This window comes from Saccopteryx leptura, chromosome 1 (assembly GCF_036850995.1).
Source record: "Saccopteryx leptura isolate mSacLep1 chromosome 1, mSacLep1_pri_phased_curated, whole genome shotgun sequence".
Lineage (NCBI taxonomy): Eukaryota > Metazoa > Chordata > Mammalia > Chiroptera > Emballonuridae > Saccopteryx > Saccopteryx leptura.
This window is the reverse complement of record NC_089503.1, coordinates 380,758,806-380,785,732: the sequence shown is the minus strand read 5'-3', so window position 1 is coordinate 380,785,732 and position 26,927 is coordinate 380,758,806. Positions and strand designations below refer to the sequence as shown.

At 60.3% G+C, this 26,927-nt stretch overlaps 2 protein-coding genes across 2 annotated transcripts; both read right to left on the bottom strand.

Annotated features, from left to right (window-relative positions):
- Window positions 1-609: 609 nt before the first annotated feature.
- KCNK17 (potassium two pore domain channel subfamily K member 17) lies at window positions 610-12,982 on the bottom strand. Its single transcript, XM_066361426.1, has 5 exons — window positions 12,548-12,982; window positions 9,472-9,586; window positions 6,395-6,555; window positions 5,761-5,935; window positions 610-1,250 (listed from the first exon to the last, which is right to left on the bottom strand). Exons 1-5 carry the CDS (start codon window positions 12,818-12,820, stop codon window positions 1,069-1,071), a joined length of 906 nt encoding a protein of 301 aa, XP_066217523.1. The 5' UTR covers window positions 12,821-12,982; the 3' UTR covers window positions 610-1,068.
- Window positions 12,983-13,188: 206 nt separating this feature from the next.
- KCNK16 (potassium two pore domain channel subfamily K member 16) lies at window positions 13,189-21,717 on the bottom strand. Its single transcript, XM_066361427.1, has 5 exons — window positions 21,494-21,717; window positions 17,410-17,524; window positions 16,173-16,339; window positions 15,206-15,371; window positions 13,189-14,889 (listed from the first exon to the last, which is right to left on the bottom strand). The coding sequence occupies exons 1-5, from the start codon at window positions 21,704-21,706 to the stop codon at window positions 14,666-14,668; spliced, it is 885 nt and encodes a 294-aa protein (XP_066217524.1). The 5' UTR covers window positions 21,707-21,717; the 3' UTR covers window positions 13,189-14,665.
- Window positions 21,718-26,927: the final 5,210 nt, after the last annotated feature.

Below are 26,927 nucleotides of genomic sequence, written 5' to 3'. Positions count from 1 at the left end.
TAGTTCCAACCCTGAGTGAGAGGTAGAAATGCCCAGGGTGAGATGTTCTGCAAACAGAAGTGATCTCCGCAAAACCTACCTGGCTTTGCAAACTGTGGGTGGAGCCTTCAGATAGATACAGTGGGGTGGGGTGAGACAGGGGGAACCCTTTAGTCTGCCCCTGGCTTTTCTGGGGTGTGAGTGAATGATAGGGCGTGGATTCAGCAGCCAAACTGGGACCAACCGCCTGCTGGCTGTAATAGCAGTGAGAGTCCTCACAAATCTTTGGTGAGTTTACCTGGAGGGTCTCTGGAGCTGTGGGAGGGCCACACTCCAGCCTTCAATCCATACCTCCCACCGGTCCTGGGCAAACTCACCTGGGAGGAAGTTGTTCCTTTGTGTGTGCTCCGGTCTCAGATGCTGCCTCTGTCTCTGGGTATGTGTGTGTCCATTAGATTTAATTTTGGTTGTGCCAGAAAAACAAAACAAAACAAATAGTAGCATTTAAAATAATATTGACATTTATTTCTCTCTCACATAAATGAAGTCCGGTGGTATTTAGTCCAAGTTTATTTGTGGTGTCTCTATAACCATCAGGAACTTGTACTCTTCCTATTTTATTGTGCCATCAATATCAGACCTCAACCTCATGGTGCAAGGTGGCTGCCAGAGCTCCTACCACCGTATCAGCATTGCAGCCAGCAAAAAAAAAAAAAAAAGAGGAAGGAGGGAAGAAAAGCACACACTGCCCCCCACAGCGAAAGTCACATCCATAAGTCACACAGGATTCTTCTTTATGTATCTTACTGGGCAGAATTTAATTATTCAGCTGCACCTTGCCTCAAGAGAAAACAAACAAACGAAAATGCAGTCCTTCGTCTGGGTGGTTTTGTGCCAAGATTAAAATAAAGCCCCTTGTTACTGAGAAAGAAGATGGAACAGATAAATACTGGGGTATGACTAGCTGCCCTTCCCACAGCTTGAGGCCTGCCTAGAGGGTCCTGGGTGCTGTGCACTTCCCACAGGCTCCCCCAGATAGCAGCACAGCTGTGGGGAGTGGGGCTCTGCCTCTCCTTCTGGGCTCTGCCTTCAGCGTCGGGGCTTGAAGTCCCTCCTGGAGCTGTGGTGGTAGCAGGAATACGATCGCCCTGGGGTCTCCATCAGGGAGAAGATCAGTTTGATGATCAAGGCCAACCACGCCATCCCAAACAGGATCCACAGAGACACTGTGTTCTTGTACCACAGGGGGTACCTCCGGGAGGGGTCCATCCCTAGGGGACAAGAAAGGTCAGAGGGTGGGGTCCTGGAAAAGTCAGGGCCATGTTCCCCACATGGGAATGGACAGACATGGCTTGATACGTATGAACAGAATATGGGACGTCCAAACGGGTCTGAGATTGCCGGCCTTGTGGTCACCTCTCCATCCAGGAAGCCTCCCTGGATTGGCACCTTGGGTTTGGAAACTACATTTCCTCTTTGTCTAAGGTACTCTGGGTTCTGTTCCAGCGGTTCTGAAAGCAGGGCCACTGGACCAGCGGCATCAGTACCGCCTGAGAGTTTATTGGAAGGGCAGATGATTGGGTCCCGCTCCGAACATGCTGATCAGAAACCCCGGGATGGGCCTGGCGATCCGTATCATCACAGACCCTCCAGGAGATGCGGATGCCCAACCTGCCGTTTGCCTGTCTCTCTGTGCGGTTTACTCATCTCTGGAGGGAGGCAGCTCGCCAGGCGCTTCAGGAAGAACAGACGGAACCACTGGAGTGTGTATCCTGCCTCAGTTCTTACGAGCTATGTGACCTTCATTTGTCTGACTGTCCCTCACCTGTGAAATGGGGAAAATAATTCCTCCCCTTTGGCTTTTAGGATGAAGTCTTATTCTTATCCCAAGGCCCCTATTCACCTCTCCAGCCTCGATTTGCACACTTCTTTTTGAGTGTTGTGCTCACTCTGGTCTTTTTCCCATTTCTTCATCTGTCATCTTTCCTGCCCCAGGGCCTTTGCACTGGCTGTCTGCTAAGCTCAGAGTAGTCCTCATTTCCAATTCCTCACCCTTCAGGGATCAGTTCAGATGTTACTTTCCGGAGGCTAGACTGCCCACCCACCCCAGTTAAAACCTCTCGGTGCATGTGCTTTTGCTGGGTAAGTTACTTATCATCTCTGGGTCTCTGCTTCCTCATCTGTAAAACAGAGGCCTTGAGGGTGTCTGCCTTCTAAGACTGTTGTGAGTATCCAATGGGTTCATGCATCTGAAGTGCTCAGAATGGTGCCTGGAACATCGTGTAGTATATTGTTCACTCCAGTTGGGTGAGCGTTTCACTCACCATTGGGTCCCCACCCTGGTGTCCCCAACACCCATCAGGACAGCATAAGTGACAGCTGAGGCAGGGGATGCATGGGGGTTGCTGTGAAGCATAGATAAGTCACATCAAGGGCCTGCTCCATGACTTAGTGCCCCCTCTCTCTGTTTCCGCGGGACGGTCTAGCCTCCCTCATTGGACTGGGACCGTTCAAAGGAAGATCTTCCTTCCTATTTCCTGGACATCCTTTCCTGTCTTAGCTCCCTGTGGCAGCCTGCTGGCCCCAAGACAACGTCCTTGTCCCATCCGCCCACCCGGCCAAGCCCCTCGCTGGGGCCCCAGCTCAGGAGGAGCCAGCAGCCCAGGACCCACGTTCCCCCCCAGCTCCTCCCCCAGGCAGGAACCACGATTGGATTAAACTGATTGGGTTATGGAGCCCCGATTCTGCTGGCGGTCCCAAATGAGATCAGCAGTGAGCTGCTCTGGGCCGCTGCCACCGCCGGCTCCACTTGCTCCTGGCAACGGAGGGGAGGAGGAGGTGTGCCTCTCCACGTTTATTTCATTTTTTTTTAAAGCCGAAATCATAAGTGGCAGGAGACCCGGCAGCTGGCAAGGCGCTCGACGGGGTTGCAAATGCAATTGTGGGGGCTACGGGTCCAGGGAGAAGCAGGCGCTGGGACCGGGGGACTGCTCCTGCTGCAGCCCGTGGGCGGAGAGGAGCAGCCGGCCGTGGAGACCGTGCCCCGGTGGCCGTGGAGACCGTGCCCCGGTGGCTGTGGAGACTGTGCCCCGGTGGCCGTGGAGACCGTGCCCCGGTGGCTGTGGAGACTGTGCCCGGTGGCTGTGGAGACAGTGCCCCCGGTGGCCGTGGAGACAGTGCCCCCGGTGGCTGTGGAGACAGTGCCCCGTGGCCGTGGAGACAGTGCCCCCGGTGGCTGTGGAGACTGTGCCCCGTGGCCGTGGAGACTGTGCCCCCGGTGGCTGTGGAGACAGTGCCCCCGGTGGCTGTGGAGACTGTGCCCCGGTGGCTGTGGAGACTGTGCCCCGTGGCCGTGGAGACTGTGCCCCGTGGCCGTGGAGACCGTGCCCTGGTGGCTGTGGAGACAGTGCCCCCTGGTGGCTGTGGAGACTGTGCCCCGTGGCCGTGGAGACTGTGCCCCGTGGCCGTGGAGACCGTGCCCTGGTGGCTGTGGAGACAGTGCCCCCGGTGGCTGTGGAGACTGTGCCCCGGTGGCCGTGGAGACAGTGCCCCCGGTGGCTGTGGAGACAGTGCCCCCGGTGGCTGTGGAGACCGTGCCCCGGTGGCTGTGGAGACCGTGCCCCGTGGCCGTGGAGACTGTGCCCGGTGGCCGTGGAGACTGTGCCCCCGGTGGCCGTGGAGACTGTGCCCCGTGGCCGTGGAGACTGTGCCCGGTGGCCGTGGAGACTGTGCCCCCGGTGGCTGTGGAGACCGTGCCCGGTGGCTGTGGAGACCGTGCCCGGTGGCTGTGGAGACTGTGCCCCCGGTGGCTGTGGAGACAGTGCCCCGTGGCCGTGGAGACAGTGCCCCGGTGGCTGTGGAGACTGTGCCCCCGGTGGCTGTGGAGACAGTGCCCCGTGGCCGTGGAGACAGTGCCCCCGTGGCTGCAGACACAGGGCCGAGGGACACCCACTGTCTGGAGATAGATGTGGCATTTCCCTGCTGGCTCTGCCCACCAAGACCAAACTTTGGGAGCCTTGGTGATCAGTGGCACCCAGAGACCCAGTCGGGGGTCCTGTTCCCACTTTCTGTGCTCTCCTTGCACTGGGCTCTCAGAGAAACAAGCCTCCTGGGTTGGGGACTGTCACTGGGGATACAGCCTGAGTTTCCTCCTCTGAGCCCTGGGAAGGGGTGGGAAGGGGTGCTGCAGCCCAGCCTGGGGCTGCCGCTGCTGCTGGCTGGTCAGAGAAGTATTCCAGGGGGTCCCGCATGCAGCACAGAGGGACAGGGCTCTGCCTGGGGGGGGGGGAGACAGGGCCCCCAGGCACATAGAGGGTCCCGCAGGCCTGGTCACGGGTTCTGTACTCCATCCTAAGACTGTGGAAACAATGAAAGGTGTTTGGAGGAGCTGGGCAGGGGACACGATAGCGCTTGTTATTTTTAGAGGTCCTAAGAGCCATCCTCTGCGTGAACGCAGCACCGTGCTCTGTGTGAACGCAGCACCTTGGGGTTGGGCAGCGCTCAACTTGCACAATAGGAGAAATGCAAATGGACTAGGGACACGGCAGCAGGAACGGAAAGGACAGGACAGACCCAAGAATCCTTCTGTGAGCTGGGAGGGGCAGGTGGAGCCCTGGGAGTGGGGGGGGGGGGACTTGCACACGGGCTAGACGGCACTGAGGGGGGTTCTGAGCCACCACCTAGCCCCAGCCCCTCGGCCCCTCGTGTCACAGACAGGAGCACTGAGGCCCCGAGAGGGGGTGTGGATGGTGGTCGGTCGGGAAAGAGTATGAGTTTTGGAATCAAACAGATCAGAACTGCTATCTCAATAGCTGGGCAATCTCGGGCAAATGGCTTGGCGTCTCTGGGCTTCAGCTGCCTCCTTAGTAAAATGGGTGAGACTCACAACTCTGGGCTGCCTGATGAGCTAGCACTTTTGTTACATCGGTAAAACCTCATTTCAACATTCCAGGCTGGGTTCTATCTCCACAAGAGTGAAGAAGGGCAGGGCTTCCTGCCCGGTTTAGGGCCAGGGCTCCGGGCGAGTGCAGAGAGCCCCTGGAGTCCAGTGTGCCGGTGGTGCCGGTGGCCACTGCCCACAAGGTGCACCTTCAGGTGTGGGAGCGGAGAGGGTGCTGAGGCTGAGCTGGTGGGTCCGGCCATCCCTCCCCCACCCCACCCCCACAGAATGTCCTCTACTGCCACCTGCTGGGCGTCTTCCTCAGCTTTATGATGCAAGGCTTTCCTGGGCCCTAGTCTTGCCCACGTTGGGTGAAATCACCCACTAAATCCCACCTTGGGCCCTTGGGACCACAGAGCCCATTCTTGCTGGCACTCGGGGTACGGCTGCCAACTGTTTCCCAGTGAGCGTCGGGGGATCGGGGGAGGCTGGGGTTTCCGGACTCCCCTGGACGCTCCAGCCCCGTCCTCGTGGGCCCAGCCCGGGGGCAGTGGGGAGCTCGGTGCTTCATGGGGTGGGGTGGCGTGGGGAGGAGAGACCCTGGGACAAAGGCAGACCGGGTTGGGGGTCTGTCCTTGCAGACAGACACACGGGCTCCAACCGCAGTTGTCGCTTTCTGGCAGGACTAGGTGACCTTAGCTCTGTCACACAACACAGGTGGGTTGAACCTGCCAAGGACCCCGTCCTCTGGACTTTGAGTCTCAAGCCCCCAGCAGGCCTGGCACGCAGCAGGTGCCCAGCGGACGCGGCCGGGGGGCCGGGGCGAGGGGGCAGAGGGTGGCGGGCCAGGCCCCCCGAGTCCGCAGCCCCGCCCTCCCGCCTGCCCTCGCGGGGGCGCTCACCAATCACGTAGTCGCCGAAGCCCACGGTGCTGAGCGTGATGAAGGAGAAGTAGAAGCCCTCCACGTAGCTCCAGCCCTCCATGTGGGAGAAGAGCAGCGGGGGCAGCAGCAGGAAGAGCAGCAGGCCCGACAGCAGGGCGCCGGAGCCCACCAGCCAGCGGGCCCTGGCCGGGTCCTGGGGGTGCACAGGCGCTCAGCCCCCACGTGGCCTCTGCCCAGCGCAGGGCCGGGGGCAGACAGCCTGGGGCTCCCGAGCTGCAGGCAGTGTGAGGGGGCTGCCCTCGGGGCCTCGCCGCCTGGCCGTGTTCTCCAGGCCGCCAGCCAAGGCCTTGGTGCCTTGTGCCCTTCCCGTCTACCAGGTGCCACCCTGTCTCCCCTACTGATGCCCTTTTATTACTAAAGCCCCTTGCTGGGCAGTGACCCCCAATCCTACCACATCCCCACCAGTAACCCCGATTCCAGAAGTAGTCTGCTCCTACTGTCACCCCTGCTCCACGGAGCCCCCATTCCCACCCCAACTGCCCTTTTCCACCAGAGACTCTCCCTGGGGGCAGAGACTACCCTCGCCACCAGCGGCCACCGTTGTCAGCACGCCCCCTCATTCCCCTCCCCCCGCTCGCGCTGTGGCCCTCACCTGCCCGACGCCCCCCAGCCTGCGGGCACAGCGGTGCACACCCTGCTGCATGAGGCGCCCCAGGTGGTTGAGCACAACGAGGTTGAGTGGGATCCCCACCAGAGCAAAGAAGATGCAGAAGAGGCGGGCGGCCATCGTGTGGGGGCTCAGGTTGCCATAGCCTGAAGGGAGACAAGGGCACTTCAGGGGACCTTTCCATCCCTGGGGGGTCTCCATTGCTAACCCACTTCAGACGCGGCTGCTGGTGTGAAAGGAGGCATTGCTGTCCTGTGCAGGCTCTGTGCAGAGGGCTACACATCCTTTCCCTCCTTCCAAATGGGGCTCATGTGCCGTGTTGTACAGACTGAGAAAATGAAGCTCCAAGAGGCTCAGTGGTGTGCATGAGCTCACCTCCTTCACTTTTCTAGTCCAGCCCTTTGTTTAATTTTTTTTTTTTTTCATTTTTCCGAAGCTGGAAACGGGGAGGCAGTCAGACAGACTCCCGCATGCGCCCGACCGGGATCCACCCGGCATGTCCACCAGGGGGCGATGCTCTGCCCATCTGGGGCATCGCTCTGTTGCATCCAGAGCCATTCTAGCACCTGAGGCAGAGGTCACAGAGCCATCCCCAGTGCCCGGGGCCATCTTTGCTCCAATGGAGCCTGGGCTGCGGGAGGGGAAGAGAGAGACAGAGGGGAAGGAGAGGGGGAGGGGTGGAGAAGCAGATGGGCGCTTCTCCTGTGTGCCCTGGCCGGGAATCGAACCCAGGACTCCTGCACGCAAGGCCGACACTCTACTGCTGAGCCAACCAGCCAGGACCTAGTCCAGCCCTTTGTAAGGGCCCTACAAGGTCCTCTGTGGTTAGGCTCACTTGTATCTTCTCCAAAGTCACCTTTTAGTTTCAACTCTCCAGCCGCCTAGTCTTCTAAATACAACAGCCACACTCTACCTCAGGGCCTTTGTATATGCTGGTGGAAGATTCCCCAGTTATCTGCATGGTTTGTTCCCTTATTTTGTTTCTGTTTCTGCTTCAGTATTACCTTCAGTGAGGGCTTCAGTGGCCATCCCATCTACAGTGACCTCCACCCCTCTTCACTACTGAACTCCCTTACCTGGCTTTATTTTTCTCCATGCACCTCTTATGACTAAATATTGTCTATGTATCTGTTAGCTTGTTTTGTGTTCTGACACAGTAGAATGACAGTCCCCAAGGGCAAGGGCCTTGCCAGCTTTGATCATGATTGCCTCCCCCACACCTAGGACTATCTGGCCCACGCTAGCACTCAGTCTTTGTGTTAAATGAACGGATGGAGAGATGAGTGAACCAGGGAACAAGCTGGGGATGGACTTCCCAGGTGATGGACGATTTCAGGGCCCTGGCCTGTCTTGCTGGCCCAGAGGGTCAGATGCCTGCCGGACCCTGCTTCGTTCTAAGGCTTAGAATGTACAGCCCATACAGGGTGCTGGTCCCAGGGTACTGGAAAGAGCAGTGCAGTCCCTCAGCTGGGCTTCAAATTTCAGCTCTGCTGCTTACTAGCTGCGTGGCCGTGGGGAGGAGGTGTGCAGCTTCTCCGTGCCTCGGTTTCCTCACCCGTGACGTAAAAATAACAAGCCCTGTCTTGGGATATTGGGCCGTATGGACAAAATCTCAAATGTTAAAGTGCACCGTATATGTGGGGTGGGGCGGGGTCCCCCTTCCTCTGCCTGCCTCTCCCTCCCAGCTGGCTCCGACAGCAGCACCGGGCGGGAGGAGGGGACAGGGAAGCAGACCAGGCTCAGCAGCACGGAGCTGGGAGCAGACAGACGGCAAAACTCTGGTTTCAGGGGCCAAAGTCACACAGCCGTGGGATGGAGGGTAAAGGAGGTGTGGGTTCGAAGACCCAGGACCCCTACAATTGGGACGGTGCATCAACACCCCGTTGCCGTGCACTCACATAGACGCTACTGGGAAGGGTGCTCTTGGAATTCATTAGTGTGTCAGGTGGGTTGCGTGCTCGCTGAGTGCTGGGCCTTGTGCTAGATCCCAGGGGTACAGAGATGAATAAACATCGTCCTGGCCGGTTCCTTGCAGGACACAGGGTCTGTGGCGTCTGAAGGGCCTCCCAGGAATGCCTGACTCAGGGTGAAGGACTGTCCGAGCTCCCGTGTCGCCCTGGGACCTGCTTCCAGGAAGTACTGGCCGATTTCAAACGAGATGGAGCATTCTCTGGGTGCCTCCACCCGCTCCTGTCTGGGACGGCGGAGGCTGGGATACTGCTTTCTGGGGAGAGGATCCTGGCTGGCCAGAGCTCGTGGAGGTGGCGGGAGCCACCAGTGGTGTTAGCCTGCCATCTGGTGGTGATCCTGCTGTCATGCAGGGGCTGGGCCCGGCTCCAGGGCGGGGAGATGTGGCTATTTGGGTCAAGAGGGGGTGGGGGTAGGGTGGGGAGGGGTTCGGGATGGGGGTTGGTCTAGGTGCTCTCCACCTTCCCCTTACAAGAGCCCCAAGGTATCCTCCTAGGACAAGTTCCTCCTCTGCTCTCCTGAGGGCAGGGCCAGAGAAACGGGAGGAAGGGGAGATCCGGCTCAGGTGTCCCGTGTGTGAGGGAGGAAGGGGACATGGAGCGGACAGTGACGACGGGGTGAGAGGCTGCCTTTGTGAGCCGAGGAGCCACCTGCAGGAATGCCACCTCTTCCCAAAAGCTGTTTGGGAATTTCTGTCCCCTCGTGCTCACCTTCCCACCAACGTCCTCGTCCTGCCCCTCCCCGACTACCCGTGGTCTCAGTGGTGGGTGGGCTTGGCCGAGGGGCCCGGGCAGGTGCAGCGCCCAGAGCTCTTCCCCCTGCTCAGGGCAGACCCTCTGCTTCCCGAGAGGCTGTGTGGCCCAGAGCAGTGCTTCCCAGACTCGAGCTGCACCGGGCACCATGGTGAGGTGCCGCGCCTCACACAGCCCATCTGCGGGAAGCCCGGCTTCTGTGCCCAGACAGAGCCCACAGCACAGGGACTGCCACCCTCGGAGTCCCGAGGCCCCCGTAACCCCTCGAAGAGGCGCTGGTCCGCTGTCTCTCAGGGAGAGGCCACCCTCCCCAGCCCCAGCCCCGTCCACGTCCACTCTTACCGATGGTGGTGATGGTGGACACGGAAAAGAAGAAGGAGCCAATGATCTCCCAGCGGCCCATGCTGGTGGTGTTCCCCAGGACGATGTCCCCACTTTGGTACGCTTGGACGATGCCCTGGGGGAGAGGCTGCAGTGACCACCGGGCTCTGGGGTGTGACTGGGCTCCGTACCCAAACTCACACTCACACCCATGTGCGCACACACACACACACACACACACACACACACATGCACACAGAGGCACACGTACACTCTCATGGCCAATCCTCATCACCACTTTCAGCGCAGACTGTCCCCGGCTAGGAAGCTCTTCCCCTCCAGCCACAGGTTCCCCAGGGACAGGGCCCGTGGGGACAGCTCCCTCCTTTCTCTCCCCCCCCAGGATATCTCACTGTCTGGGAGAACACCATTCATTTTCATCTCTCTCACTCTCATTCTTGCAACCACCACTGGCCGGCCACGACACATGGTGTTTTAGGGGACATGAAGAAGGAAGAGACACGACCTCAGTCCTCAGTGGAACAGAGACAAACTTAACCCTAGCGTGGAGCAGTCAGTGCAGCTGCGTGATTCCGGACAAGCCACTCAGCTGCTCCGTGCCTCAGTTTCCCTATCTGCAAAATGGGAACGCTAACAGCACCTGTCGTAGCGTGGTTGTGAGGGTTAAATGAGGCAGCAGGTGGAGAGACGTGGAACAGTACCTGGACACGGTGCATGTTAGAGGTGGCTGTCACCATTACTGTTACTAGTATCATGCTGGAGGAATACAGAGAGGAGAGGCGTTCATTCTGATGGGGGTTAGGGGCAGAGGCTTCGCGGAGCGGGTGATGTCCTAGTTGGACCTTCCTTGAGGGCCAGATAGGAAGGACATTTAGGTAGATGGGATCTCAAGCAGGAAGACTGACAGGTGGTTGGGAGCCAGGCCATGCTTGGCTCTGCCAATCCAGGGATAGAGGGACAGGCCTCTCCCAGGGCCGCTGAGCAAAGGAGAAGCAAGATCAGGCTGTGTGCTCTCTGGCAGCTGGCATGTGGGTGTTGGCAGACTGGAAGAGAAAGGACTCTGTCAGGGGTGAGTGATGGAGAGGGCTTGGCCTGCATCCTGGCACAGAGTGGTCCAGGGGGAACAGACAGGGGACATCAGAAACCCAGGCCTCTGGCCCTGTTTGGTGTGGGAAGCGAGGGAAGCATCCAGGACCGCTGTGCGCATGTGTGGATGTGAGGCCAGTGGAGGAGGAGAGCTGCCTGCTCTTGGCCGTGGAGTAACTTCAGGGCTGCTAGGACTTTGCATGCACATGTCTGCACCCAGAGGGGAGGTCTGTGTGGGAGACACTGTATCCTCGTTCCCAGAGATGAAGCCAGAGGAAGGTTGAGTGAAGGCGTGGAGAGGGTGGAGCAGGAGGAAGTGGGAGGGGGAAGTGTGCAGAGAGGAACCCTCCGGAAACGCCCACATCCACAGGCGCACAGTGGGGCAGTAGCATGGTGGTTCACAGCCAGCTTCCTGGCTGTGTAGCCATGTATTTTAATTAAATTATTTATTTATTTATTTATTTATTTATTTATTTATTTATTTAGAATGAGACACACACAAACAGAGGAACACTGATCTATTCCTCTATGTGCCCTGACTGGGGATCGAACTGGCAACCTCTGTGCTTCAGGATGATGCTCTAATCCGCCAAGCAATCCAGCCAGGGCTGTAGCCATGTATTTATATTTTTAACCTCTCTGAGCCTCTGTTTCCTCATCTCTAAAATGGGGATGGTAATAATGGTGCCTATCTGTGAGATACAGTAGGTGATAATGAAACAATGACACACAGTAAGTGCTACACAGAAGCATTTAGTGTTACCACCCCATCATCGTGTTCCCTGGGCCCAGGGAAGTTCACCTCCTTCACCTCCAGGAGGAGGCAGAGGGCGGGAAATGGAGGCGCCACATTAGGTCCTTAGGGGAGGCCCTTGCCCTGCTCAGCTCCGGGCTCTGCTGAGGCCCAGTCCAAGGGCTGAGGACTCCACCCCAGACCCGGTGCTCAGGATGCAGGCCCTGTCGTCCAGGGGGAGACTTCAGGCTAGGGGCGTAGCTGTCTGGGCTCTGGGACCAAGCCAGGGCCTGGGATGTTAAAGAATCCGCCAAAACCCTATCAGCTCCCAGTTCAGCGTTGTCTGCCCTGAGTTGGAGAAGGAGACCTCTATCCACCCTCCATGCCCAGCCCCCCAAACCCTCCCTTGCTTCCCCTCTTCCGCAGGCCTCGCTGGGTCCTCATCCTCTAAGTCTGCATCTTCCCTGCCCACCGCCCTCTTTCTGCCTTTCCAGGTCTCCGCGGCTGGGGAGGCGTGCCCAGCCGGTGGACGAAAACTTGGAGTAACGCTGGGTCAGCTAAGAACGCCCCTGCACCCACTCATCCTTTTCTCGGACCCGAGTCTGTGCACTGGGAGCCCCAGGACCCCGGCATGCGCACCTGGGCCCCATTCCACCCACCACCGTGACAAGCGTGTCCTGAGCCTCCACCCTCCAGACCCTGAAGATCACCACCCGGAGCCCCACGCTGCTCTCGCCCCCAATTCACATATTTGTACAGGGGTCTCTCTGTGCAAGGGGCCAGGTGTGCCCCTTCATCCTTCGACCGTGGTCCAACCCCAACACAGCGCCCCCGGGTCCCAGTGCGACCCCTCCCGCTACCTCCCGCTCCGGCCCAGCGCGCCCTGCTTCTGTTCTGACTCCAGGGGGCGCCCCTGGCAGCTCCTCACCCGAGTAAGCGCGCCCCCTGTCGACCTCATCCCCAGAGTCGGTGTTTGCAACAAGAAACTCTATAGAGCGGGCCATACCCTCTCGCCCCGCGGGCTCCCAGCGCCGTGCGTTCCTTCCGCTGGAGCGGGGGACTTGCCCTGGCTGTCCAGCCCAATCCCCTCGACCCCGACCCCCGCACGCGGCCCCCGTTGTCCCCGCGTCCGTCCATCTCCACCACCCTTTTGGAGAAGTGCTCCGGGTGTTTTCTTGTCGCCCTCCGCCCGCCACCCCGCCCTTCCCTGCCCCGCACCTCCCCGCCGCGCCCAGGCCGGCCGCGCTCGTCCCTGACCCGGATCAGCGAGTCCAGCGCTGGGCCGTCCAGACACGTGAAGTTCCGCAGCAGCTCCCACTTGTCGCGCTGGAATTTGGTGCTGGAGTCCCGCGCCGCGGGGCTCTCCAGCATCCAGAACACGCCGGTGCCCAGGGCCAGGTAAGCCAAGTAGGCGAGTAGCAGGAGCACGGTTCCTGGCACCGCGCAGCCCTGAGCTTTGCCCTCGGGCGCCGCCCGGGCTCGCGGTCTGCACAGGGCAGAAGAGACTGGGAGGCCGGAGCGGGGAACCATGGTCCGGGACAGGGCGAGAAAGGAAGGGCCGGGCGCTCTGCTGGTCCCTTCTTGGGTCAGCGGATGCCTATGCCGTTCTCTCGGCAGATGAGGTGCTGGACAGCTTTGCCCAACCCTGCACAGGGATCCAACCCTAGCGACAAAAAGAGGCTCTGAGGGTGACATCTGGACCCGCCTCGAATATGTAGGAGGGCCCATCCCCCAGGCCCAGCTCAGGGAGAAGGGGAGGGCTGCTGGGTGGCGCAGGCGCCGGGAACGAAAGGCCCAGAGCCTCAGCAGGTGTCCTGTAGCGGACAGTGGGAAGGACTCCTGGAGACCGCACTCAGGGGGAAGAGAAAGGAGAAGCCAACTTTATTGTCTTAGGGCCCCTGCCTCAGTCCCTGGACCCCGGGGCCATCTCCAAGGACCTGCTGCTTGTCGAGCCCTCCCTGGAACTCTCACGCCATCATTCTTTTCTTTGTGTACCCAAAGATGGGGACCCCAGCCGACCACCACTTGTCCATGAGCTTGGGGGGCAGAAGAGCCTTGACCAGTGGGCTTGTCCATTCCTTACGTCTGAAGAGGTCCCCTGACTCTCTCCTCTACCCAGGCGGGAGGGAGGGCCCTGGGCAGGTAAGGAGTCCCCAGGGGTCCTCAGCTTCACATCGGGATGTGACCTGGGTCTCTCCTGCTGCTGCAGATGCTGCCCTGGGTGTCCCCCTGAGCCTCCTCCGCTTTACAGCCTTGCCGCGGGCCTGTCCTGTGGTCCCCGGGCACTCATGGGCCTGCCTGGCTGCTGGGGTCCTGGGAGAGGTAGGGGCCGAGGTCTGTGGTCCTTGGTGAGGCTGGGCCGTGGAGCAGGCTGGTCTCAACCTCTCCTCTCCTCTCCTCTGGCCAGAGATGTCGCAGTCTGGCAGGAGAAAGGCCAGTGCGGCAGAGCTGGGTCTCAAGGGGAGGCTGTGCTCATGGAGCTCATCTCCTGGAAGTCTCCTGGGATCTGCTGACCGTTTTCCCGGGGAAGCGTGTGTGTTTGGAAAGGCTTTTAAGAAGACAGGAGCCTAGAGGGGCTGCTGAAGTCAAGATGTGCCCGGGGTGGGGGGTGCAGGGGAGACCAGACCCAGGAAAGAGGGCAGGACACCCAAGCCCTCCGAAGCCTTGTTCTTGGGCAGCTCTAGACTTCGAGGCAAGGGGACTGGCAGGCTTTGAGAGGCAGCCGGCTGGCCTGCCCCTCGGTGGAGCTTCGGGAAGGCAGGGGTCCTCTAGGCACTAAGATCCTCCGAAGCCCCAGCCCCTCTCCATGACCCTCCCTGCTAGCCGTTCCCATGGGCTCTCGTCACACCCTGATCTGCCCCCGTCGTGGCCTTTTGGGCACCTGGTTGGGGATGCCTCTCTGCTTGGCTAGCCCTTCCACTCGACTCCTGCCCTGTGGAGGGCAGGAGCTCTCTTTGTGGTACCCCAGAGGCCAGCACCCCGGCACGGTGCCCGACACAGCGGGGGCCAGACCAATGCACACTGCGCACGGCTCCCGGCAGGAGCCGCCCTGGGTCTGCTGTCCCGCATGAAGCCTCCTGGGAGTGGGGTGCGAGGACGGCCAGGGGGACTTGGCCGAGATCTGTTTCGGGTCACTTTTGAGGGGAAAGGGCAGGGGCTCTGGGACAGTGGCATGCATCTTGCTTCACACGCATCTGTCATTGGTCCTGTCTTGACATCTCTTTTCTGTTACTATCTTGAACATACCTGCCTCCCTCCCTCTCCAGTGAGCTCCTGGGACCAGTCCCGGCTGGGAAATGAGTGGGTTGGAAGAGGAGGGGGTGGGGCGGGAAGTCCAGAGGGCGTATGGGCTGGGCTGGGGCCACGGGGAGAGGCTCATGCAGAGAAGGGGAGCTTCTGAGGTCTAGGGAGCCCACTGGTCTCGGGGGCTCCCTCTGTCTTGAGGCCAAGGCCCCTGCTGAGCAGCCAGAGCTGCGAGCACCGGTGCAGAAGCAGGGGGCCTAACGGGAGGACCAGCGCCAGCCACGCCAGGCCCAGGAGGATCCAGATGGCCGCCAGGCTTCGGTACACCGAGATGTAATGCTTGCTGGGGTCTGTGCCTGGCAGGGAAGGGGGACATGATAAGTACCAGGGGCCTGAGGGTACAGCCCCCCTCAGGTTCCACAGGGGCCCTGCCAGCCTCCCCGTAACAAGGAGTGACAAGGAAGGTCTCTGGAGAAAGGGTGATGGGTCCCAGATCGGCAACATCCGAGGATGTTGTGAGAATCCACAGCGGCCTCAGAAATTATTTATCTTCCTCTTTAAAAAAAAAACAGGGGCGATCTGATCCTCAGTAGTTACTCCCACTGACACCTCCCCATCCCCCCAATCCCGGAGTCTCTGACCCTGAGAGATATGTGACTTCCTTGTTCTCACCAACAACATAGTCCCCGAAGCCGATGGTGCTGAGAGTGATGAAGGCAAAGTAGAAACCCTCGCCGAGGCTCCAGCCCTCCACGTGGCTAAAGACCATGGGCGGGAAGACGAGGACGATCAGGGTCCCCAGGGTCAAGAACAGAGCCAGGCCCAGGATCTGCAGTAGCTGGAGGGAGTGAGGGAGTCGGCGTCTGAGTCTACATGGAAGGCCCAGGACTGTATGGGGCGGGGCAGTCTGGGTCAGAGCTCGGTCCCTTCTCTGCCCTGCAGGCCTTTGGGGCGGAGCTTAAACCCATGTGTGCGTGATCTCGCCCGGGCTGGGAAGGATGCGGTCAGAGGGATTGCATTCCTGGGTCAAGTCAGAATTTGAAGATTCTTTTGGGCTGGGGGAGTCCCTTGTGCAGGCCCCGTGAGGACTCAGATCTGGGACACTGTAGTGTCCCGGCTTCCTCTGCACCTCTGCCCTCTTAGTGTGCCTGGCTTAGCAAAGGGCTGGCGAGCAGGGGGGCTCTAGGGGCACGCCGGGTGGCCTGCAGCCTGTCTTCAACCACAGGAAAGGATGCTTGTTGGAGTTCTGGGATGGCCGTGGAGATGCAGCGTGGTGAGCAGCTGCCAGCTCCTTCAGGGTGTCTGGCAGCTACAGAGCACTGCCTGGCCCAAGGGCACGCCTTCCCAGGAGGCCGCCCGGTGCCTCACAGGAGCAGGGGTATAAAGTCCTGGTTGCCTCAGGCTGCTGTGGGACAACTCCGGCGGTCCGCACCTGCTGCAGAATTCTGTGGATGGCTGGCCACGTCTCTGCTCAACCCACGTGGCATTCAGCCTCTCCCTCTGCCTGCTCCTTTCCCCCCACCCGTGTCTGCTAAGACCTGCCGCCAGCCCCCAGCTCAGACTCAGCTTCTGAAGCATCTACCCGCCACAGATTCGGCCACGGCAGGGCTCGAGGGAGGGAGGGAGGGAGGGGCCCTACCTGGGAGCGTCTGGGCTGGTCCCCCCACCTCTCGAGGGTGGTCAGATGGCCACGCAGCCCTGTGCCCAGGTGGTTGAGGAAGACCACGTTGAGTGGGATGCCCACCAGGGCGTAGAAGACACAGAAGACCTGGCCGGCCTCCGTGCTGGGTGCCAGGTTCCCATATCCTGTGGGTGAGGAGGAGTGCGCATGTGGGGGGGGGTAGACTTCAGAACTGCTGGCGGTCTCCCACCACCTCTGGGGGGAGGAGGAAAGCTCCCTTGATCTCACGAACACTCTTCCCATTCTCTGCTACAACGATCCCTATTTAAAAGAATCCTGCTGGTCTTTCAAGGCCCATCTTAAATGACCCTGCCTCTAGGAAGCCCTCCTGACTGCCCCTCTCTTCCTCCCTACTAGACATGATTTACCATGGCGTTTCATGTCGTTCCTATCTAATTTTCTACTCGGTCTTGCACTATTGTTCTTGGTGTGTTTATCTTATCTGTCCTCATTGGATTGGAAGCTCTTTGAGGGCTGAGTCTGGGTCTTATCCAAGTTCCCATGTATCCTCTACCCCTGCTCCTTCCTCAGCTTCCAGGTCACCAAAGTTCAAAGAAGGTGTTGGACCTAATTGAATGGATGGGGAAGACTCACTTGGCCTTAATTAAATGGATGGGTTTAGTGGGGGTCTGAGGGTTTCCCTGTGGGGGGTGGAGTGGGTTTTCTGGCAGAGGGGTGTAGCAGACACTCTCAGGGTCCTGTCCCCTTGGGGCACCTGGGCTATCACCTGCAGCTTCGTGGACAGTTTCTGCAGACATATGTGACCTCCCACCCCAAGTTCCCGCATCTCTCTGTACCCGAGAGGTTTTTCTGGCCACAGGAGTTCACTTGGTCTGAGGGCAGGTCCAAAATGCTGGACAGTTCACACCTCCAGGATGAGCTCTCAGCCAGCCGGGGCGGGGTTGGGAGGCCAAGACCCCTCGCAGGGACTGTTCTGGGGCTCTACCTGGCCTCTCCGAGGGTCCCCAGTGGGAGTGAGCCTGGCTCACTGGTGCAATGTCTCTGGCCTTTTCTCTCTGTTTCACCTTCCGGCCTGGGCCCTGGCCCACGGGGACCACCCCCTGGCGGTCTCACCACTTCTCCCCCGGTGCTTCCTGGAGTCCTCGCCTAGATCAACCACATCCTTGTTTCGGCATCTGCTTTGGGGGAACCCGAGCCCTGAAGGGGGAGAGCCCTTCTTCACCCAGCCCTTTACCGATGGTGGTGACGACCGTGCCTGCGAAGAAGAAACTGCTGCCGAAGTCCCAGTTGCTGGGGTTGGTGGAGTTGCCTTTGGGGTTCACGCCCTTCAGCCAGGCTTCCATGATGACCTGCAGAACGGGACGGCAGGGGGAAGGGGCTGATGGCACCAGCCCTGGGCCTGGTTCTCAGCGGGGTGCCTTTGGTGACACCTCACTCTCTGATACTCTCAGATAGTCCCATTTCGATTTCATGGAAAAGGAACCCGAGGCTCAGCGTGGCCACCTGCCCGGGGTCATTGGATTCCAGATACACTGTCTGTTCCGGCGCCCAGGACTGGCTGCAGTGTGGGCTGTAAGCATGGCCCGGCGTGGGGGAGGGGGAGGGGCCCGGGGAGGCCCTCGGTGCCTAAGGAATGGGGGGGAGGGATGCTGCCTGTGGCCAAGAGGGTGAGATGCAAAGGGGTTGTTAGGACGATTTCAGGTTGGATGATCCTGGAAGGGTGAAGGGTTTACTTGGGAACACAGGGTCTGGGGTCCATCGGGAAGGCGTGGGGCTGCCCTTGGGTGAAGCTGATGGTTCTCTGTGCTTCCAGGTGAGGTGGTAGCCTTGCTCTCTGCTGCCTCCTAGTGAGTGTCCGCCCAGGGCCTACAGGAGAAATTCCACCAGCGGCCAGGGCAAAGGTCTCCTGAGTGTGCGCGCGCTCGCGTGTGTGAATGTTGCGTGTGTATGCATGCTTTAGGCGTCTGTGTGTGTTGAGTGTGTGTTTACAGAACCTGAACCCTCCTGGGAGCTCAGGCCTGAGCCCCTCTGCCCCTGGGCCCTCTGCCCCTGGGCCCTCTGCCCCTGGGCCCCTCTGCCCCTGGGCCCTCTGCCCCTGGGCCCCTCTGCCCCTGGGCCCTCTACCCCTGCGCCCCTCTGCCCCTGGGCCCCTCTGCCCCTGGGCCCCTCTGCCCCTGGGCCCTCTGCCCCTGCGCCCCTCTGCCCCTGGGCCCTCTGCCCCTGGGCCCCTCTGCCCCTGCGCCCCTCTGCCCCTGGGCCCTCTGCCCCTGCGCCCCTCTGCCCCTGGGCCCTCTGCCCCTGCGCCCCTCTGCCCCTGCGCCCCTCTGCCCCTGGGCCCTCTGCCCCTGGGCCCCTCTGCCCCTGCGCCCCTCTGCCCCTGGGCCCTCTGCCCCTGGGCCCCTCTGCCCCTGCGCCCCTCTGCCCCTGGGCCCCTCTGCCCCTGGGCCCTCTGCCCCTGCGCCCCTCTGCCCCTGGGCCCTCTGCCCCTGGGCCCCTCTGCCCCTGGGCCCCTCTGCCCCTGAGCCCTCTGCCCCTGGGCCCCTCTGCCCCTGGGCCCCTCTGCCCCTGGGCCCTCTGCCCCTGGGCCCAGCCCTCTTGGATGTGGGCAAGCTCCTTCCTCAGCCTGGGCAGGAGCACAGTCTTGCCCCTCAGAACCCCAAAGGCAAGCTGGCGGTGGTGGGGGAGGGGGCGGCTCTGGCCTCTAGTTCCTGTGGGAACTGTTTCCCTGCGGGCTGGGTGAGCGAGCTCTGGCCGGGGTGGGGGTGGTCCCGTGGGCCAGGCCGGTTAAGTGTCCTGACACCAGCTGTCTGTTTCTCCTCACTTTGGCAGATCTGGCCTCTTCCCATAGGGACGTTGGCCTCCTTCTCTTTCCCACACGCCCACACAAGCCGGGAGAGAGCATTCTGGGACACACACTATCCCTGGAGGCCCTCTCTCTTGGGAGCAGCACTCGCCCTGGACCCTGGCTGTCCCCTACCCTGACGTCCTCCATCCCGATGGGGAGGGGCCCTGATGTCAGCGGGGGTCGCCGAGTGGGACTCCAGAGGCGGACCTTCTGTCCTTCTCTAGGAATATGTGATGCAGAAGGCCAGGAAGTGGGTCCTGCGGCCCCGGGCACGGCCTGTTTCCCGGCGGCGTCCGCCCTCTGTTCTGCCCGTGGCGCTGTGTGTCACGCTTGCCCCTTGCGATGTGAACAGTGACGTGTGTCTGGACTCTCCTCCCAGAATTCTGCTTTTCCACTAGACTTCCCCTGGCAAGTGAGGACCTTCCTAAGGAGGCCGCGGACGGAGGTCAAGAATGTGCCGGCTCCCCTGGGGAGGCCCCGGCGCGGATGGGGCTCATGGGCGGCACCTTCCGCGGGGCTGCAGCCAAACCCGTTGCCTTCGCCTCCTCTCTCAGAGCTCTCGATCCCAGCTACCCAGCCTTCCCACAGCCTCTGACTCCTGGTTTCTCCTCTAACTCAGGGCCTCTCCCCTAACCCAGGGCCTCTCCTTTCCCCCCCTTCCCCCCACCCCCATCTCCTGGAGTCCTGAGAGGCTCCCGAATAGTTCTCAGAATCGTTCTCGGTCCTGATATGGGCGCTGTGGCCCCAGCCCTGTACTGCTGGGGAGAAAGGAAGTGAAACACAAAACTGAAAGATTCATTCCTGGGCAGGTGTCTCACCACCCACCCATCTCCCAGGCCAGCTGTTCTCCTTCTTGAGTGGGCGTGGGCATCGGCATGGCCCGGAGGGCCTGTTGGCACACAGCCTGCTGGCCCCACCCCCAGCATTCCCAACTCCGTGCATGCGTCCGGGTCAGGGGCGCGTGATCATTTCCAATGGGCTCCCAGGGGACGCTGATGTGGCTGGTTCCGGTCCGCACTCTGAGAACTGCTGCTCTAGGCTGTATCCTGCGGTGGCGTTGATGCTAATCCGTGTGGAGGAGAGCGCGGGGCCTCCACCGAGTGCAAGTCCTGTCTCTACCACTAACTGTGCAGCCCTGGCCAACACACGCCAGCTCCCTGGGCTCCAGTTCCCGCCTACACACTGGAGACAGTGACCAGGTAGGCGAGGATGAGAAAACACACGTGAAACACGGGGCCTCAGGTGCTGGATCACGACTGGTCTCACCCCGTCCCAGTGACCCTACCCCCCACTGTTTAGAGCTCATTGTGAATGCGCAATAAATAGCAACGATCGCTGGGATGCCCCTGCACCTGGCTTGTTTCTTTGCGGTGGGTGTTGTCACTCACTCCACCCCCTTAGCATTTTACCTTCCCCAACAACACCCAGGTTTGGCCTTGTCTCTTGGAGGGAGGGTGCTGGGGCCCCGGAGTCTGTGCAGGGAAGCAGAAGGCGGCCAGGCAGGGGGGTGACCCGCTCTGCCATCAGAGAGCGCTGCCGATGGGCACCTCGCTGGTGGGGCTCAGTCGCCCCGGTCACTGCTCACCACGCCCAGCTCCAGGTGGGACCAGCCCGGAGAGGGCCAGCGTGGCGGCTGCTCCCTGACCTTCATTGGTGTCCCCCGCCCGCAGCCACAGCCCGAGTGTGGTCAGTGCCGGAAAGGGAGCTGAGCAGAGGGCAGCGGGAACAGAGGCCCTGGGGTTGGGGCTGGGGACGTGCGGGTGTGGGAGGAGGAACCGGCTCAGCATCGGTGACTCAGCTCAGGTTTATGCCGCCAGTGGCAGCTGAAAAAATGCGTTCAATCTGCTGTTGAATGTCTGCAGCACAGATGTGCTTCTTCTCACCTTCCAGATGAGGACATTTAGGACCGGAGAGGTTAAGTGACTTGCCCAATGTCACAGCGATCCAGTCTGACACCTGGATCTAGGTCTCCCCTGGCTCTGTTCCCACACCCTCTGCTTGCAAACAGGGCAGCAGTCTCTGGGTTGCGGGTCTGGACCTGCTATAGGAACCCCCTCTGCCCACCACCCCACAGCAGCTGAGACCCCTCTGCCCACCACCCCACAGCAGCTGAGACCCCTCTGCCCACCGCCCCACGGCGGCCGGGACCCCTCTGCCCACCGCCCCACGGCGGCCGGGACCCCTCTGCCCACCGCCCCACGGCGGCCGGGACCCCTCTGCCCACCGCCCCACGGCGGCCGGGACCCCTCTGCCCACCGTCCCACGGCGGCCGGGACCCCTCTGCCCACCGCCCCACGGCGGCCGGGACCCCTCTGCCCACCGCCCCACGGCGGCCGGGACCCCTCTGCCCACCGCCCCACGGCGGCCGGGACCCCTCTGCCCACCGCCCCACGGCGGCCGGGACCCCTCTGCCCACCGCCCCACGGCGGCCGGGACCCCTCTGCCCACCGCCCCACATGCATTGCCCCTTCACCTGCACAAACTGCTCCAGGGCCCGCTGGTCCAGGCAGGTGTAGTTCTCCAGGAAGCGCAGCTTCTCAAACTGAAACTGGTCCCGGGACTGCGCCTCCGCCTGCTTCTCCAGCAGCTGGAAGACCGTGGCGCCCAGCAGCAGGTAGCAGACATAGACCAGCAGCAGGGGCAGCACCCGGCCCCCCCAGCAGACGCAGAGCCCCGCGCGGGGCATGGTGTGGCCAGGACTCGGCCAGGGCTGTGGGCTGGCTTTGGGAGGAAAGACGGGCAGTGCCCGGGGGAACCTGCACCCAGCCTCCTGCCTGCCTCGCCCTCTGGGGCACAGGTGTCTAGGGCTGGGAGTCTGTTTGAACAGTGCGGCTCAGCCTGGATGCGCTAAGTGCTGTGAGTGCAAACAGGCCTGCCACCCCCCACCCAGCCTTCTCTTCCCCATGGAGAGCAGCAAGTGGCATGGATCCCTCAAATAAGACCTACCGGGTCCTCCTGAGGTCAGCATGTCTCGCCCTCTGCCTCCAAGTTGGATGGGTGTTTCTGGGTCAAATCCAATGCTCTCCACACTCTGCCCAGGCCTGAGCGGCCCCCTCAGCAGCCCCTGGCTTCTCACCCAGGATGGCTTCGAGCTCCCAATCTTTGGAGCTGGGGAAGAAATCAGATTGGGTGTGAATAAACCTTGCACTCAGTTGCCTTGGCTACAAAAAACGGGGCAGGAGAGTTGACCTGCCCATTGGGGGAACTGAGGATGAGAAAACCGGGTGACAAATCAGGGCAAAGCAAACAGACAGATGACTGTCTCGGTCAGGAGCAGTATTGGGGTGGGTGCCCCTAACACATTGGATGCCCTTCTCCCTAGCCTCTGTGACAACTGTCCTTGCTTGCAATCCTTTAGCTGGTCCCCTTCCGAAGATACTGGATTGGTGACATGTTTGTGTGAATAAAAAAGAGGCTGAAAGTGTATCCTGGCGCTGGGTGGGCAGAATCAAGGACACTTTCCTCTCTTCCTTTGCTGATGTAGCTGCGCATTTGTAATCGCTTTAATGAGATATGATTTACATACCACACCGTTCACACAGTTAAGGTATACCAGTGAATGGTTTGTAGCATATTCTCAGGGTAGTACAACCATCCCCACAAACTATTTGAGAATGGGTTTACCACCTTGAAGAGAAACCCTGGACTGTTTAACCTTCCGCTCCCCCTCCCCCACAGCCTGCCCCCGCAGCCTCTGGCAACAGAGGCTCTCTGTCCGGATGGACTGCGTTCATAGAAACGCAGTCGTACCGTGTGTGGCCTTTGTGTCTGGCCACATACTGTATGTAGCATGTCAGTACTTTATTCTTCCTTACAGCCGAATGCTGTTCCATTGTATGAATATACCGATCCTTGACTTACAGTTCATAGATACTTGGGTGGTTTCTACTCTTTGGCTATTAGGAATAACGTTGCCGTGAATGGTCACACACAGGTGTTTGTGTGCATGTAGGTTTTCCATTCCTCTGGACATCTGCCTGGGAATGGGATGGCTGGGTCACATGGTCACTCTGTTTAACTTTTCTGAGGACCCGTTTTCCAAAGCGGCTGCAGCGTTTCGCCTTCCCACCCGCCGTGCGTGAGCGTTCCAGGTTCTCCGCTTGCGTTTCCTGTAATGAGCCGCGGCAGCAGACACCGTGAGCTGCCTGCCCGATACCCTTTCTTCCCTTCCTGGCCAACAGAACCTGCTTTTGTATGTGTCAGGCAATGGGATGTGACTGGTCTCACCCATCACAAAAATCCCGCCCCTGCTGTCTGGGGCCGGGCTCCCCAGGACAGCCCTGAGCCCAGTTTGTGCATGAATAGTGCACAGACCAATAAGGGGGTCCATGGAGTAGGGCCAAGGAGGCTCCGTCGTCCCGCCTCCACCTGGTTTCCGGGAAGCCCTGGCGGGTCAAACACACCCAGTTAGTTCCAAGTGGAGGCAGGGGAGCTGGGCTTCCCTATCCCCACACTGGTCGGTGCTTTGGACATCTCTGTGCCCTTGCAGGTAATATGGCACCAGTAGTCCGTGGACAGTCCACCGAAGAGCCCCAAGCACAGGCCATTGGAGGCAAAACACATGAAAGTCAGGAAGAGGGGCTCAGAAATGGGGACGGGATCAGAAGATTGACAGTGTCCCTCGCACCCCCTTTCCAGGCTTCCTTGCTGCTGGGCTGGCCACGTGACCACCTCTGACCAATGAGATCCGGGCAGAGTCAGCCACGGAGGGGGAGGGGCAGAGTTGCTCTCTGCTGACCAAGGGCTCAGGCTCCGCAGGCGCTCCCAGTCTTTCCTGCGTGCACAGTAGACCGCGGGGGCCGAGCAGACTTGTGTCCTTGCGGGTAAGGTCAAGAGAGGTGCAAAGGCGCTCAGCACACCCCTGTCTCTAGCTCTCTTTTCGTGTGAGAAACAGAAACCTATCTGCTTAAGCCACTGCTGGGTATTCTGTCCCTCCCCAGTGGTCATAGGAGGTTTCCTTTGTTTAGTTTTTTTAAATTGTTCAAGGCTTATTTGAGTTGGAAGGAATAGGAACACTTGCCAGGTATCTCGAGCAATTGAAATAATTTGTGCTGGGGAGCCAGGTTCTGGGACAACGAGGCCTGCATCCTTGCTCCTAACTCTGCACTGAATACGCCTGCCCCCTCTCCTCAGGGGACCCCTTGCCCCTCGTCCCAGCGGGTGGCCCTCTGGTCAGTGGGTGTCAGTGTCGGTTCCCACGTGCTTCTTTTCTTCTCCTGGCATTTTTTGGCTCAAATCCTCCAGGAGGCAGCTTGTCTGAGAGCGCCCTCTCATGCCTGTCCTTGGCTCATCCCCACCCTCAGATAATCGGCCCCAGCCAGCAGACACCCAGCGGACAGGTGTTACTTGGGCGGGGCTGTGGAGAGGCAGACCCTGTGGCCACCTGGGATCAGAAGCCACCCTGTGTCAGGCAGTCCTCACCCCACGCTTTCCCAGACAGCGCCGTGCTGGATCGGGGCTTCTCCCTGGACGCCGATGAAAGCGTCTTTAACCGCAAAACTCACTCTGGACTGGCGTTCCCTCGTGTTTGGGAGAAATGGGACAACAGAGCGTTGGCTGTCATCTTGTCACTGTAGACTCGCTAACTCCTCTGGTTTTAAGCAAGGGCTGCAATTTGAGCTGCACGGGTGCGTGATAATCAAATCCTCTCTGATTGCCCGGAGAAGCTCCATATGTGAAGAGCTCCGTCGTGTGCCCTTTAGGAAGCTTCCCCGTTGTCGTCTGGGGGATCTCGGGAAGGCCCTAGCAACGTGTGTGGCCTGAGTGTTCTCGACAGGTCAGGATCCGGTCCGCAGGGAATGACGGTTGTTCTCAAGTGGAAGGAGATGGAGGGCGAGGGAATGCACTGTCTGCGCGGGAGCCCACGGGGGGCCGGAGGGACGTCTGTGACGCCTCGGGGGTTGGCGGAGGGGAGGCTGGGTCAGCTGTCACTGCGGCCCACCCTCCCTCCCGTCCTGGGCAGGCAGTGGTCCCAGGTTCACTGTGGGCAAAGCACTCGATTCATTTATGGACGACAGTCATCCTCCCCCCCCCTTACCCGTGGTTTTATTTCCCGTGGTTTTCGTTACCCATGGTCAGCTGCAGTCGTAAAGTATTAAGCGGACAATTCCGGAAATACGTAACTCATGAGTTTTAAGTTGTGTGTCATTCCGAGTAGCATGAGGAATTCTGTCACCGTCCCACACCATCCCACCCGGGACGCGACTCGTCCCTCTGTCCAGCGTCTCCCCGCCTGTCAGTCACTTCAGTAGCTGTCTCGGCGATCAGGTCGGCGGTCACAGTATTGCAGCGCCTGGGTTCCGGTCACCCTTCCCTGGCTTGGTCTCCAGAGCCAGAGCAGCACTGCTGACAGTCTGGGTATGCCAGAGGGGCCGCAGGGCCTGCTTCTGAGGAGGAGTTCCGCATGTCCAGGGAGAGGCACGGATCTATAGAATTCGGTGCTATGGTGCTTTCAGGCATCCTCTGGGGGTCCTGGAACGTATCCCCGTCAGATAATGTGGGGGCACTACTGTCCCTACTGAGAACCTACGATGTGCTGGTAAAGTTAGCGAGAGGTGGCCTTCCCCAGCCGCCGGGCCGCTCCTCCTGCCCCTGGGCGTGCCCTCCTCTCCGCTGGCTGGCACCCACCCTCTGCCATTCTCACCCTCTGGTGTTCACAGACACCCGCAGAGCAGCAGGGCGGGGGTCAGCGACAGGTCTTTTTCAGGAGCACCTACAGCTCAGTGGGGGACTTCTGAGAACCCAAGTCCACAGAGCCAGCCGAAGGACAGTAACATAAAGGTGGACTTGGTGGGTGGGGTCAACGGAAGGGGCCCTCAGAGCACTCTGTCTGCGTTGGGGGGGGCCCTTCCCCCCTCCCTCCCTTTGCAATTTCAGTACACACTGATGGGGGTCGCCCTGTGTGCTGACTGGGCCTGCCTCAGCTACCCCTGGACACTGCAGCCTCCTGCCCCTGCTCAGGTCCAGGAGCGAGCCTGCAGGCCTGCCGGGGCCTTTTCTGCTCCCGAAACGTTCCAACTCCCTGCCCGACACCTCCCCGCAAGGGCCCCAACTCCTGTAAGCGGCCGCTGGACATAGGTCATGATTTATAATCCCTTTCAGGGAATTATTGCTGCTAATGGGCTGAGCCAATTTGTGTTCCCCAAGGAGGGGAGGGCAAAATCAATTAATGGACAGCCGACCATGGCCGGGCCTGATGGCAGAGCGTGGCCTGACATCCGGCAGTGATAAGGGACTTTCTGAGGCTGAACTAATAAGGAGATTGGAGGAAAAAGAAGAAAAACAAACTCCCTCCCCCCCCCTTGCCCCCCAGATCAATTTCATGGACAATGGGCAGAGAATGCAGAGTAAACAGAGCAGTGGGCACAGGCCTCTTCCCATCTGGACCCGCCTGAGATAAGGAAGGACGGGCCGCCCACCCACCATCCAACATCGGCATTCACGTAGGGAGTCACTCAACAGGCATGTATCCTCACAAGTGGAAAAGGGCACGTTCCAGCCGGGATCCGGGGGCAGAAGATAAGGCCCACCTGCCCCGGGGACGTCCCCTGCCTGGGGTGAGCGGGAGGCAAAGGGAGAGACGGAGCCTGGTTTCAGATCCTGCCGCCCTAACTCAGCCATCCTCATAGACGGCACCACGGGGCCGGGGTAGCAAGTTCTGCACGGGGTTGTCTGGGCTCCAGAGGTCTCCCAGTCGGGAAGCTGGGAGGACTCTCATCCACACCGGCCCTGAGAGTGTGATTGCCATGGCCCCCGCCCACGACTCTGAAATAGGTGCCCTTGCCTACCCTGGACTCGGAGCAGACCCCACGGCCAAATGGGGGTGCAAATAGTTCATCTGGGAAGAGATGCCAGAAAAAGATCCCAAGAGCGTGGGGAAGAGAGGCAGGAAGGCGTGTGGGAGAAGG

What these genes read in the sequence shown, in the direction of transcription:
- KCNK17 (XM_066361426.1), bottom strand. Translation starts at nt 12,820, where the DNA reads ATGGTTCCCCGCTCCGGCCTCCCAGTCTCTTCTGCCCTGTGCAGACCG. An exon ending in CGCTGGACTCGCTGATCCGG is followed by an intron (nt 9,587 to 12,547) that starts GTCAGGGACGAG and finishes CCTCTCCCCCAG; the next exon opens with GGCATCGTCCAAGCGTACCA. An exon ending in GGCTGGGGGGCGTCGGGCAG is followed by an intron (nt 5,936 to 6,394) that starts GTGAGGGCCACA and finishes GTGCACCCCCAG; the next exon opens with GACCCGGCCAGGGCCCGCTG.
- KCNK16 (XM_066361427.1), bottom strand. Translation starts at nt 21,706, where the DNA reads ATGCCCCGCGCGGGGCTCTGCGTCTGCTGGGGGGGCCGGGTGCTGCCC. An exon ending in CCCTGGAGCAGTTTGTGCAG is followed by an intron (nt 17,525 to 21,493) that starts GTGAAGGGGCAA and finishes CCCGTTCTGCAG; the next exon opens with GTCATCATGGAAGCCTGGCT. An exon ending in ACCAGCCCAGACGCTCCCAG is followed by an intron (nt 15,372 to 16,172) that starts GTAGGGCCCCTC and finishes CACTCCCTCCAG; the next exon opens with CTACTGCAGATCCTGGGCCT.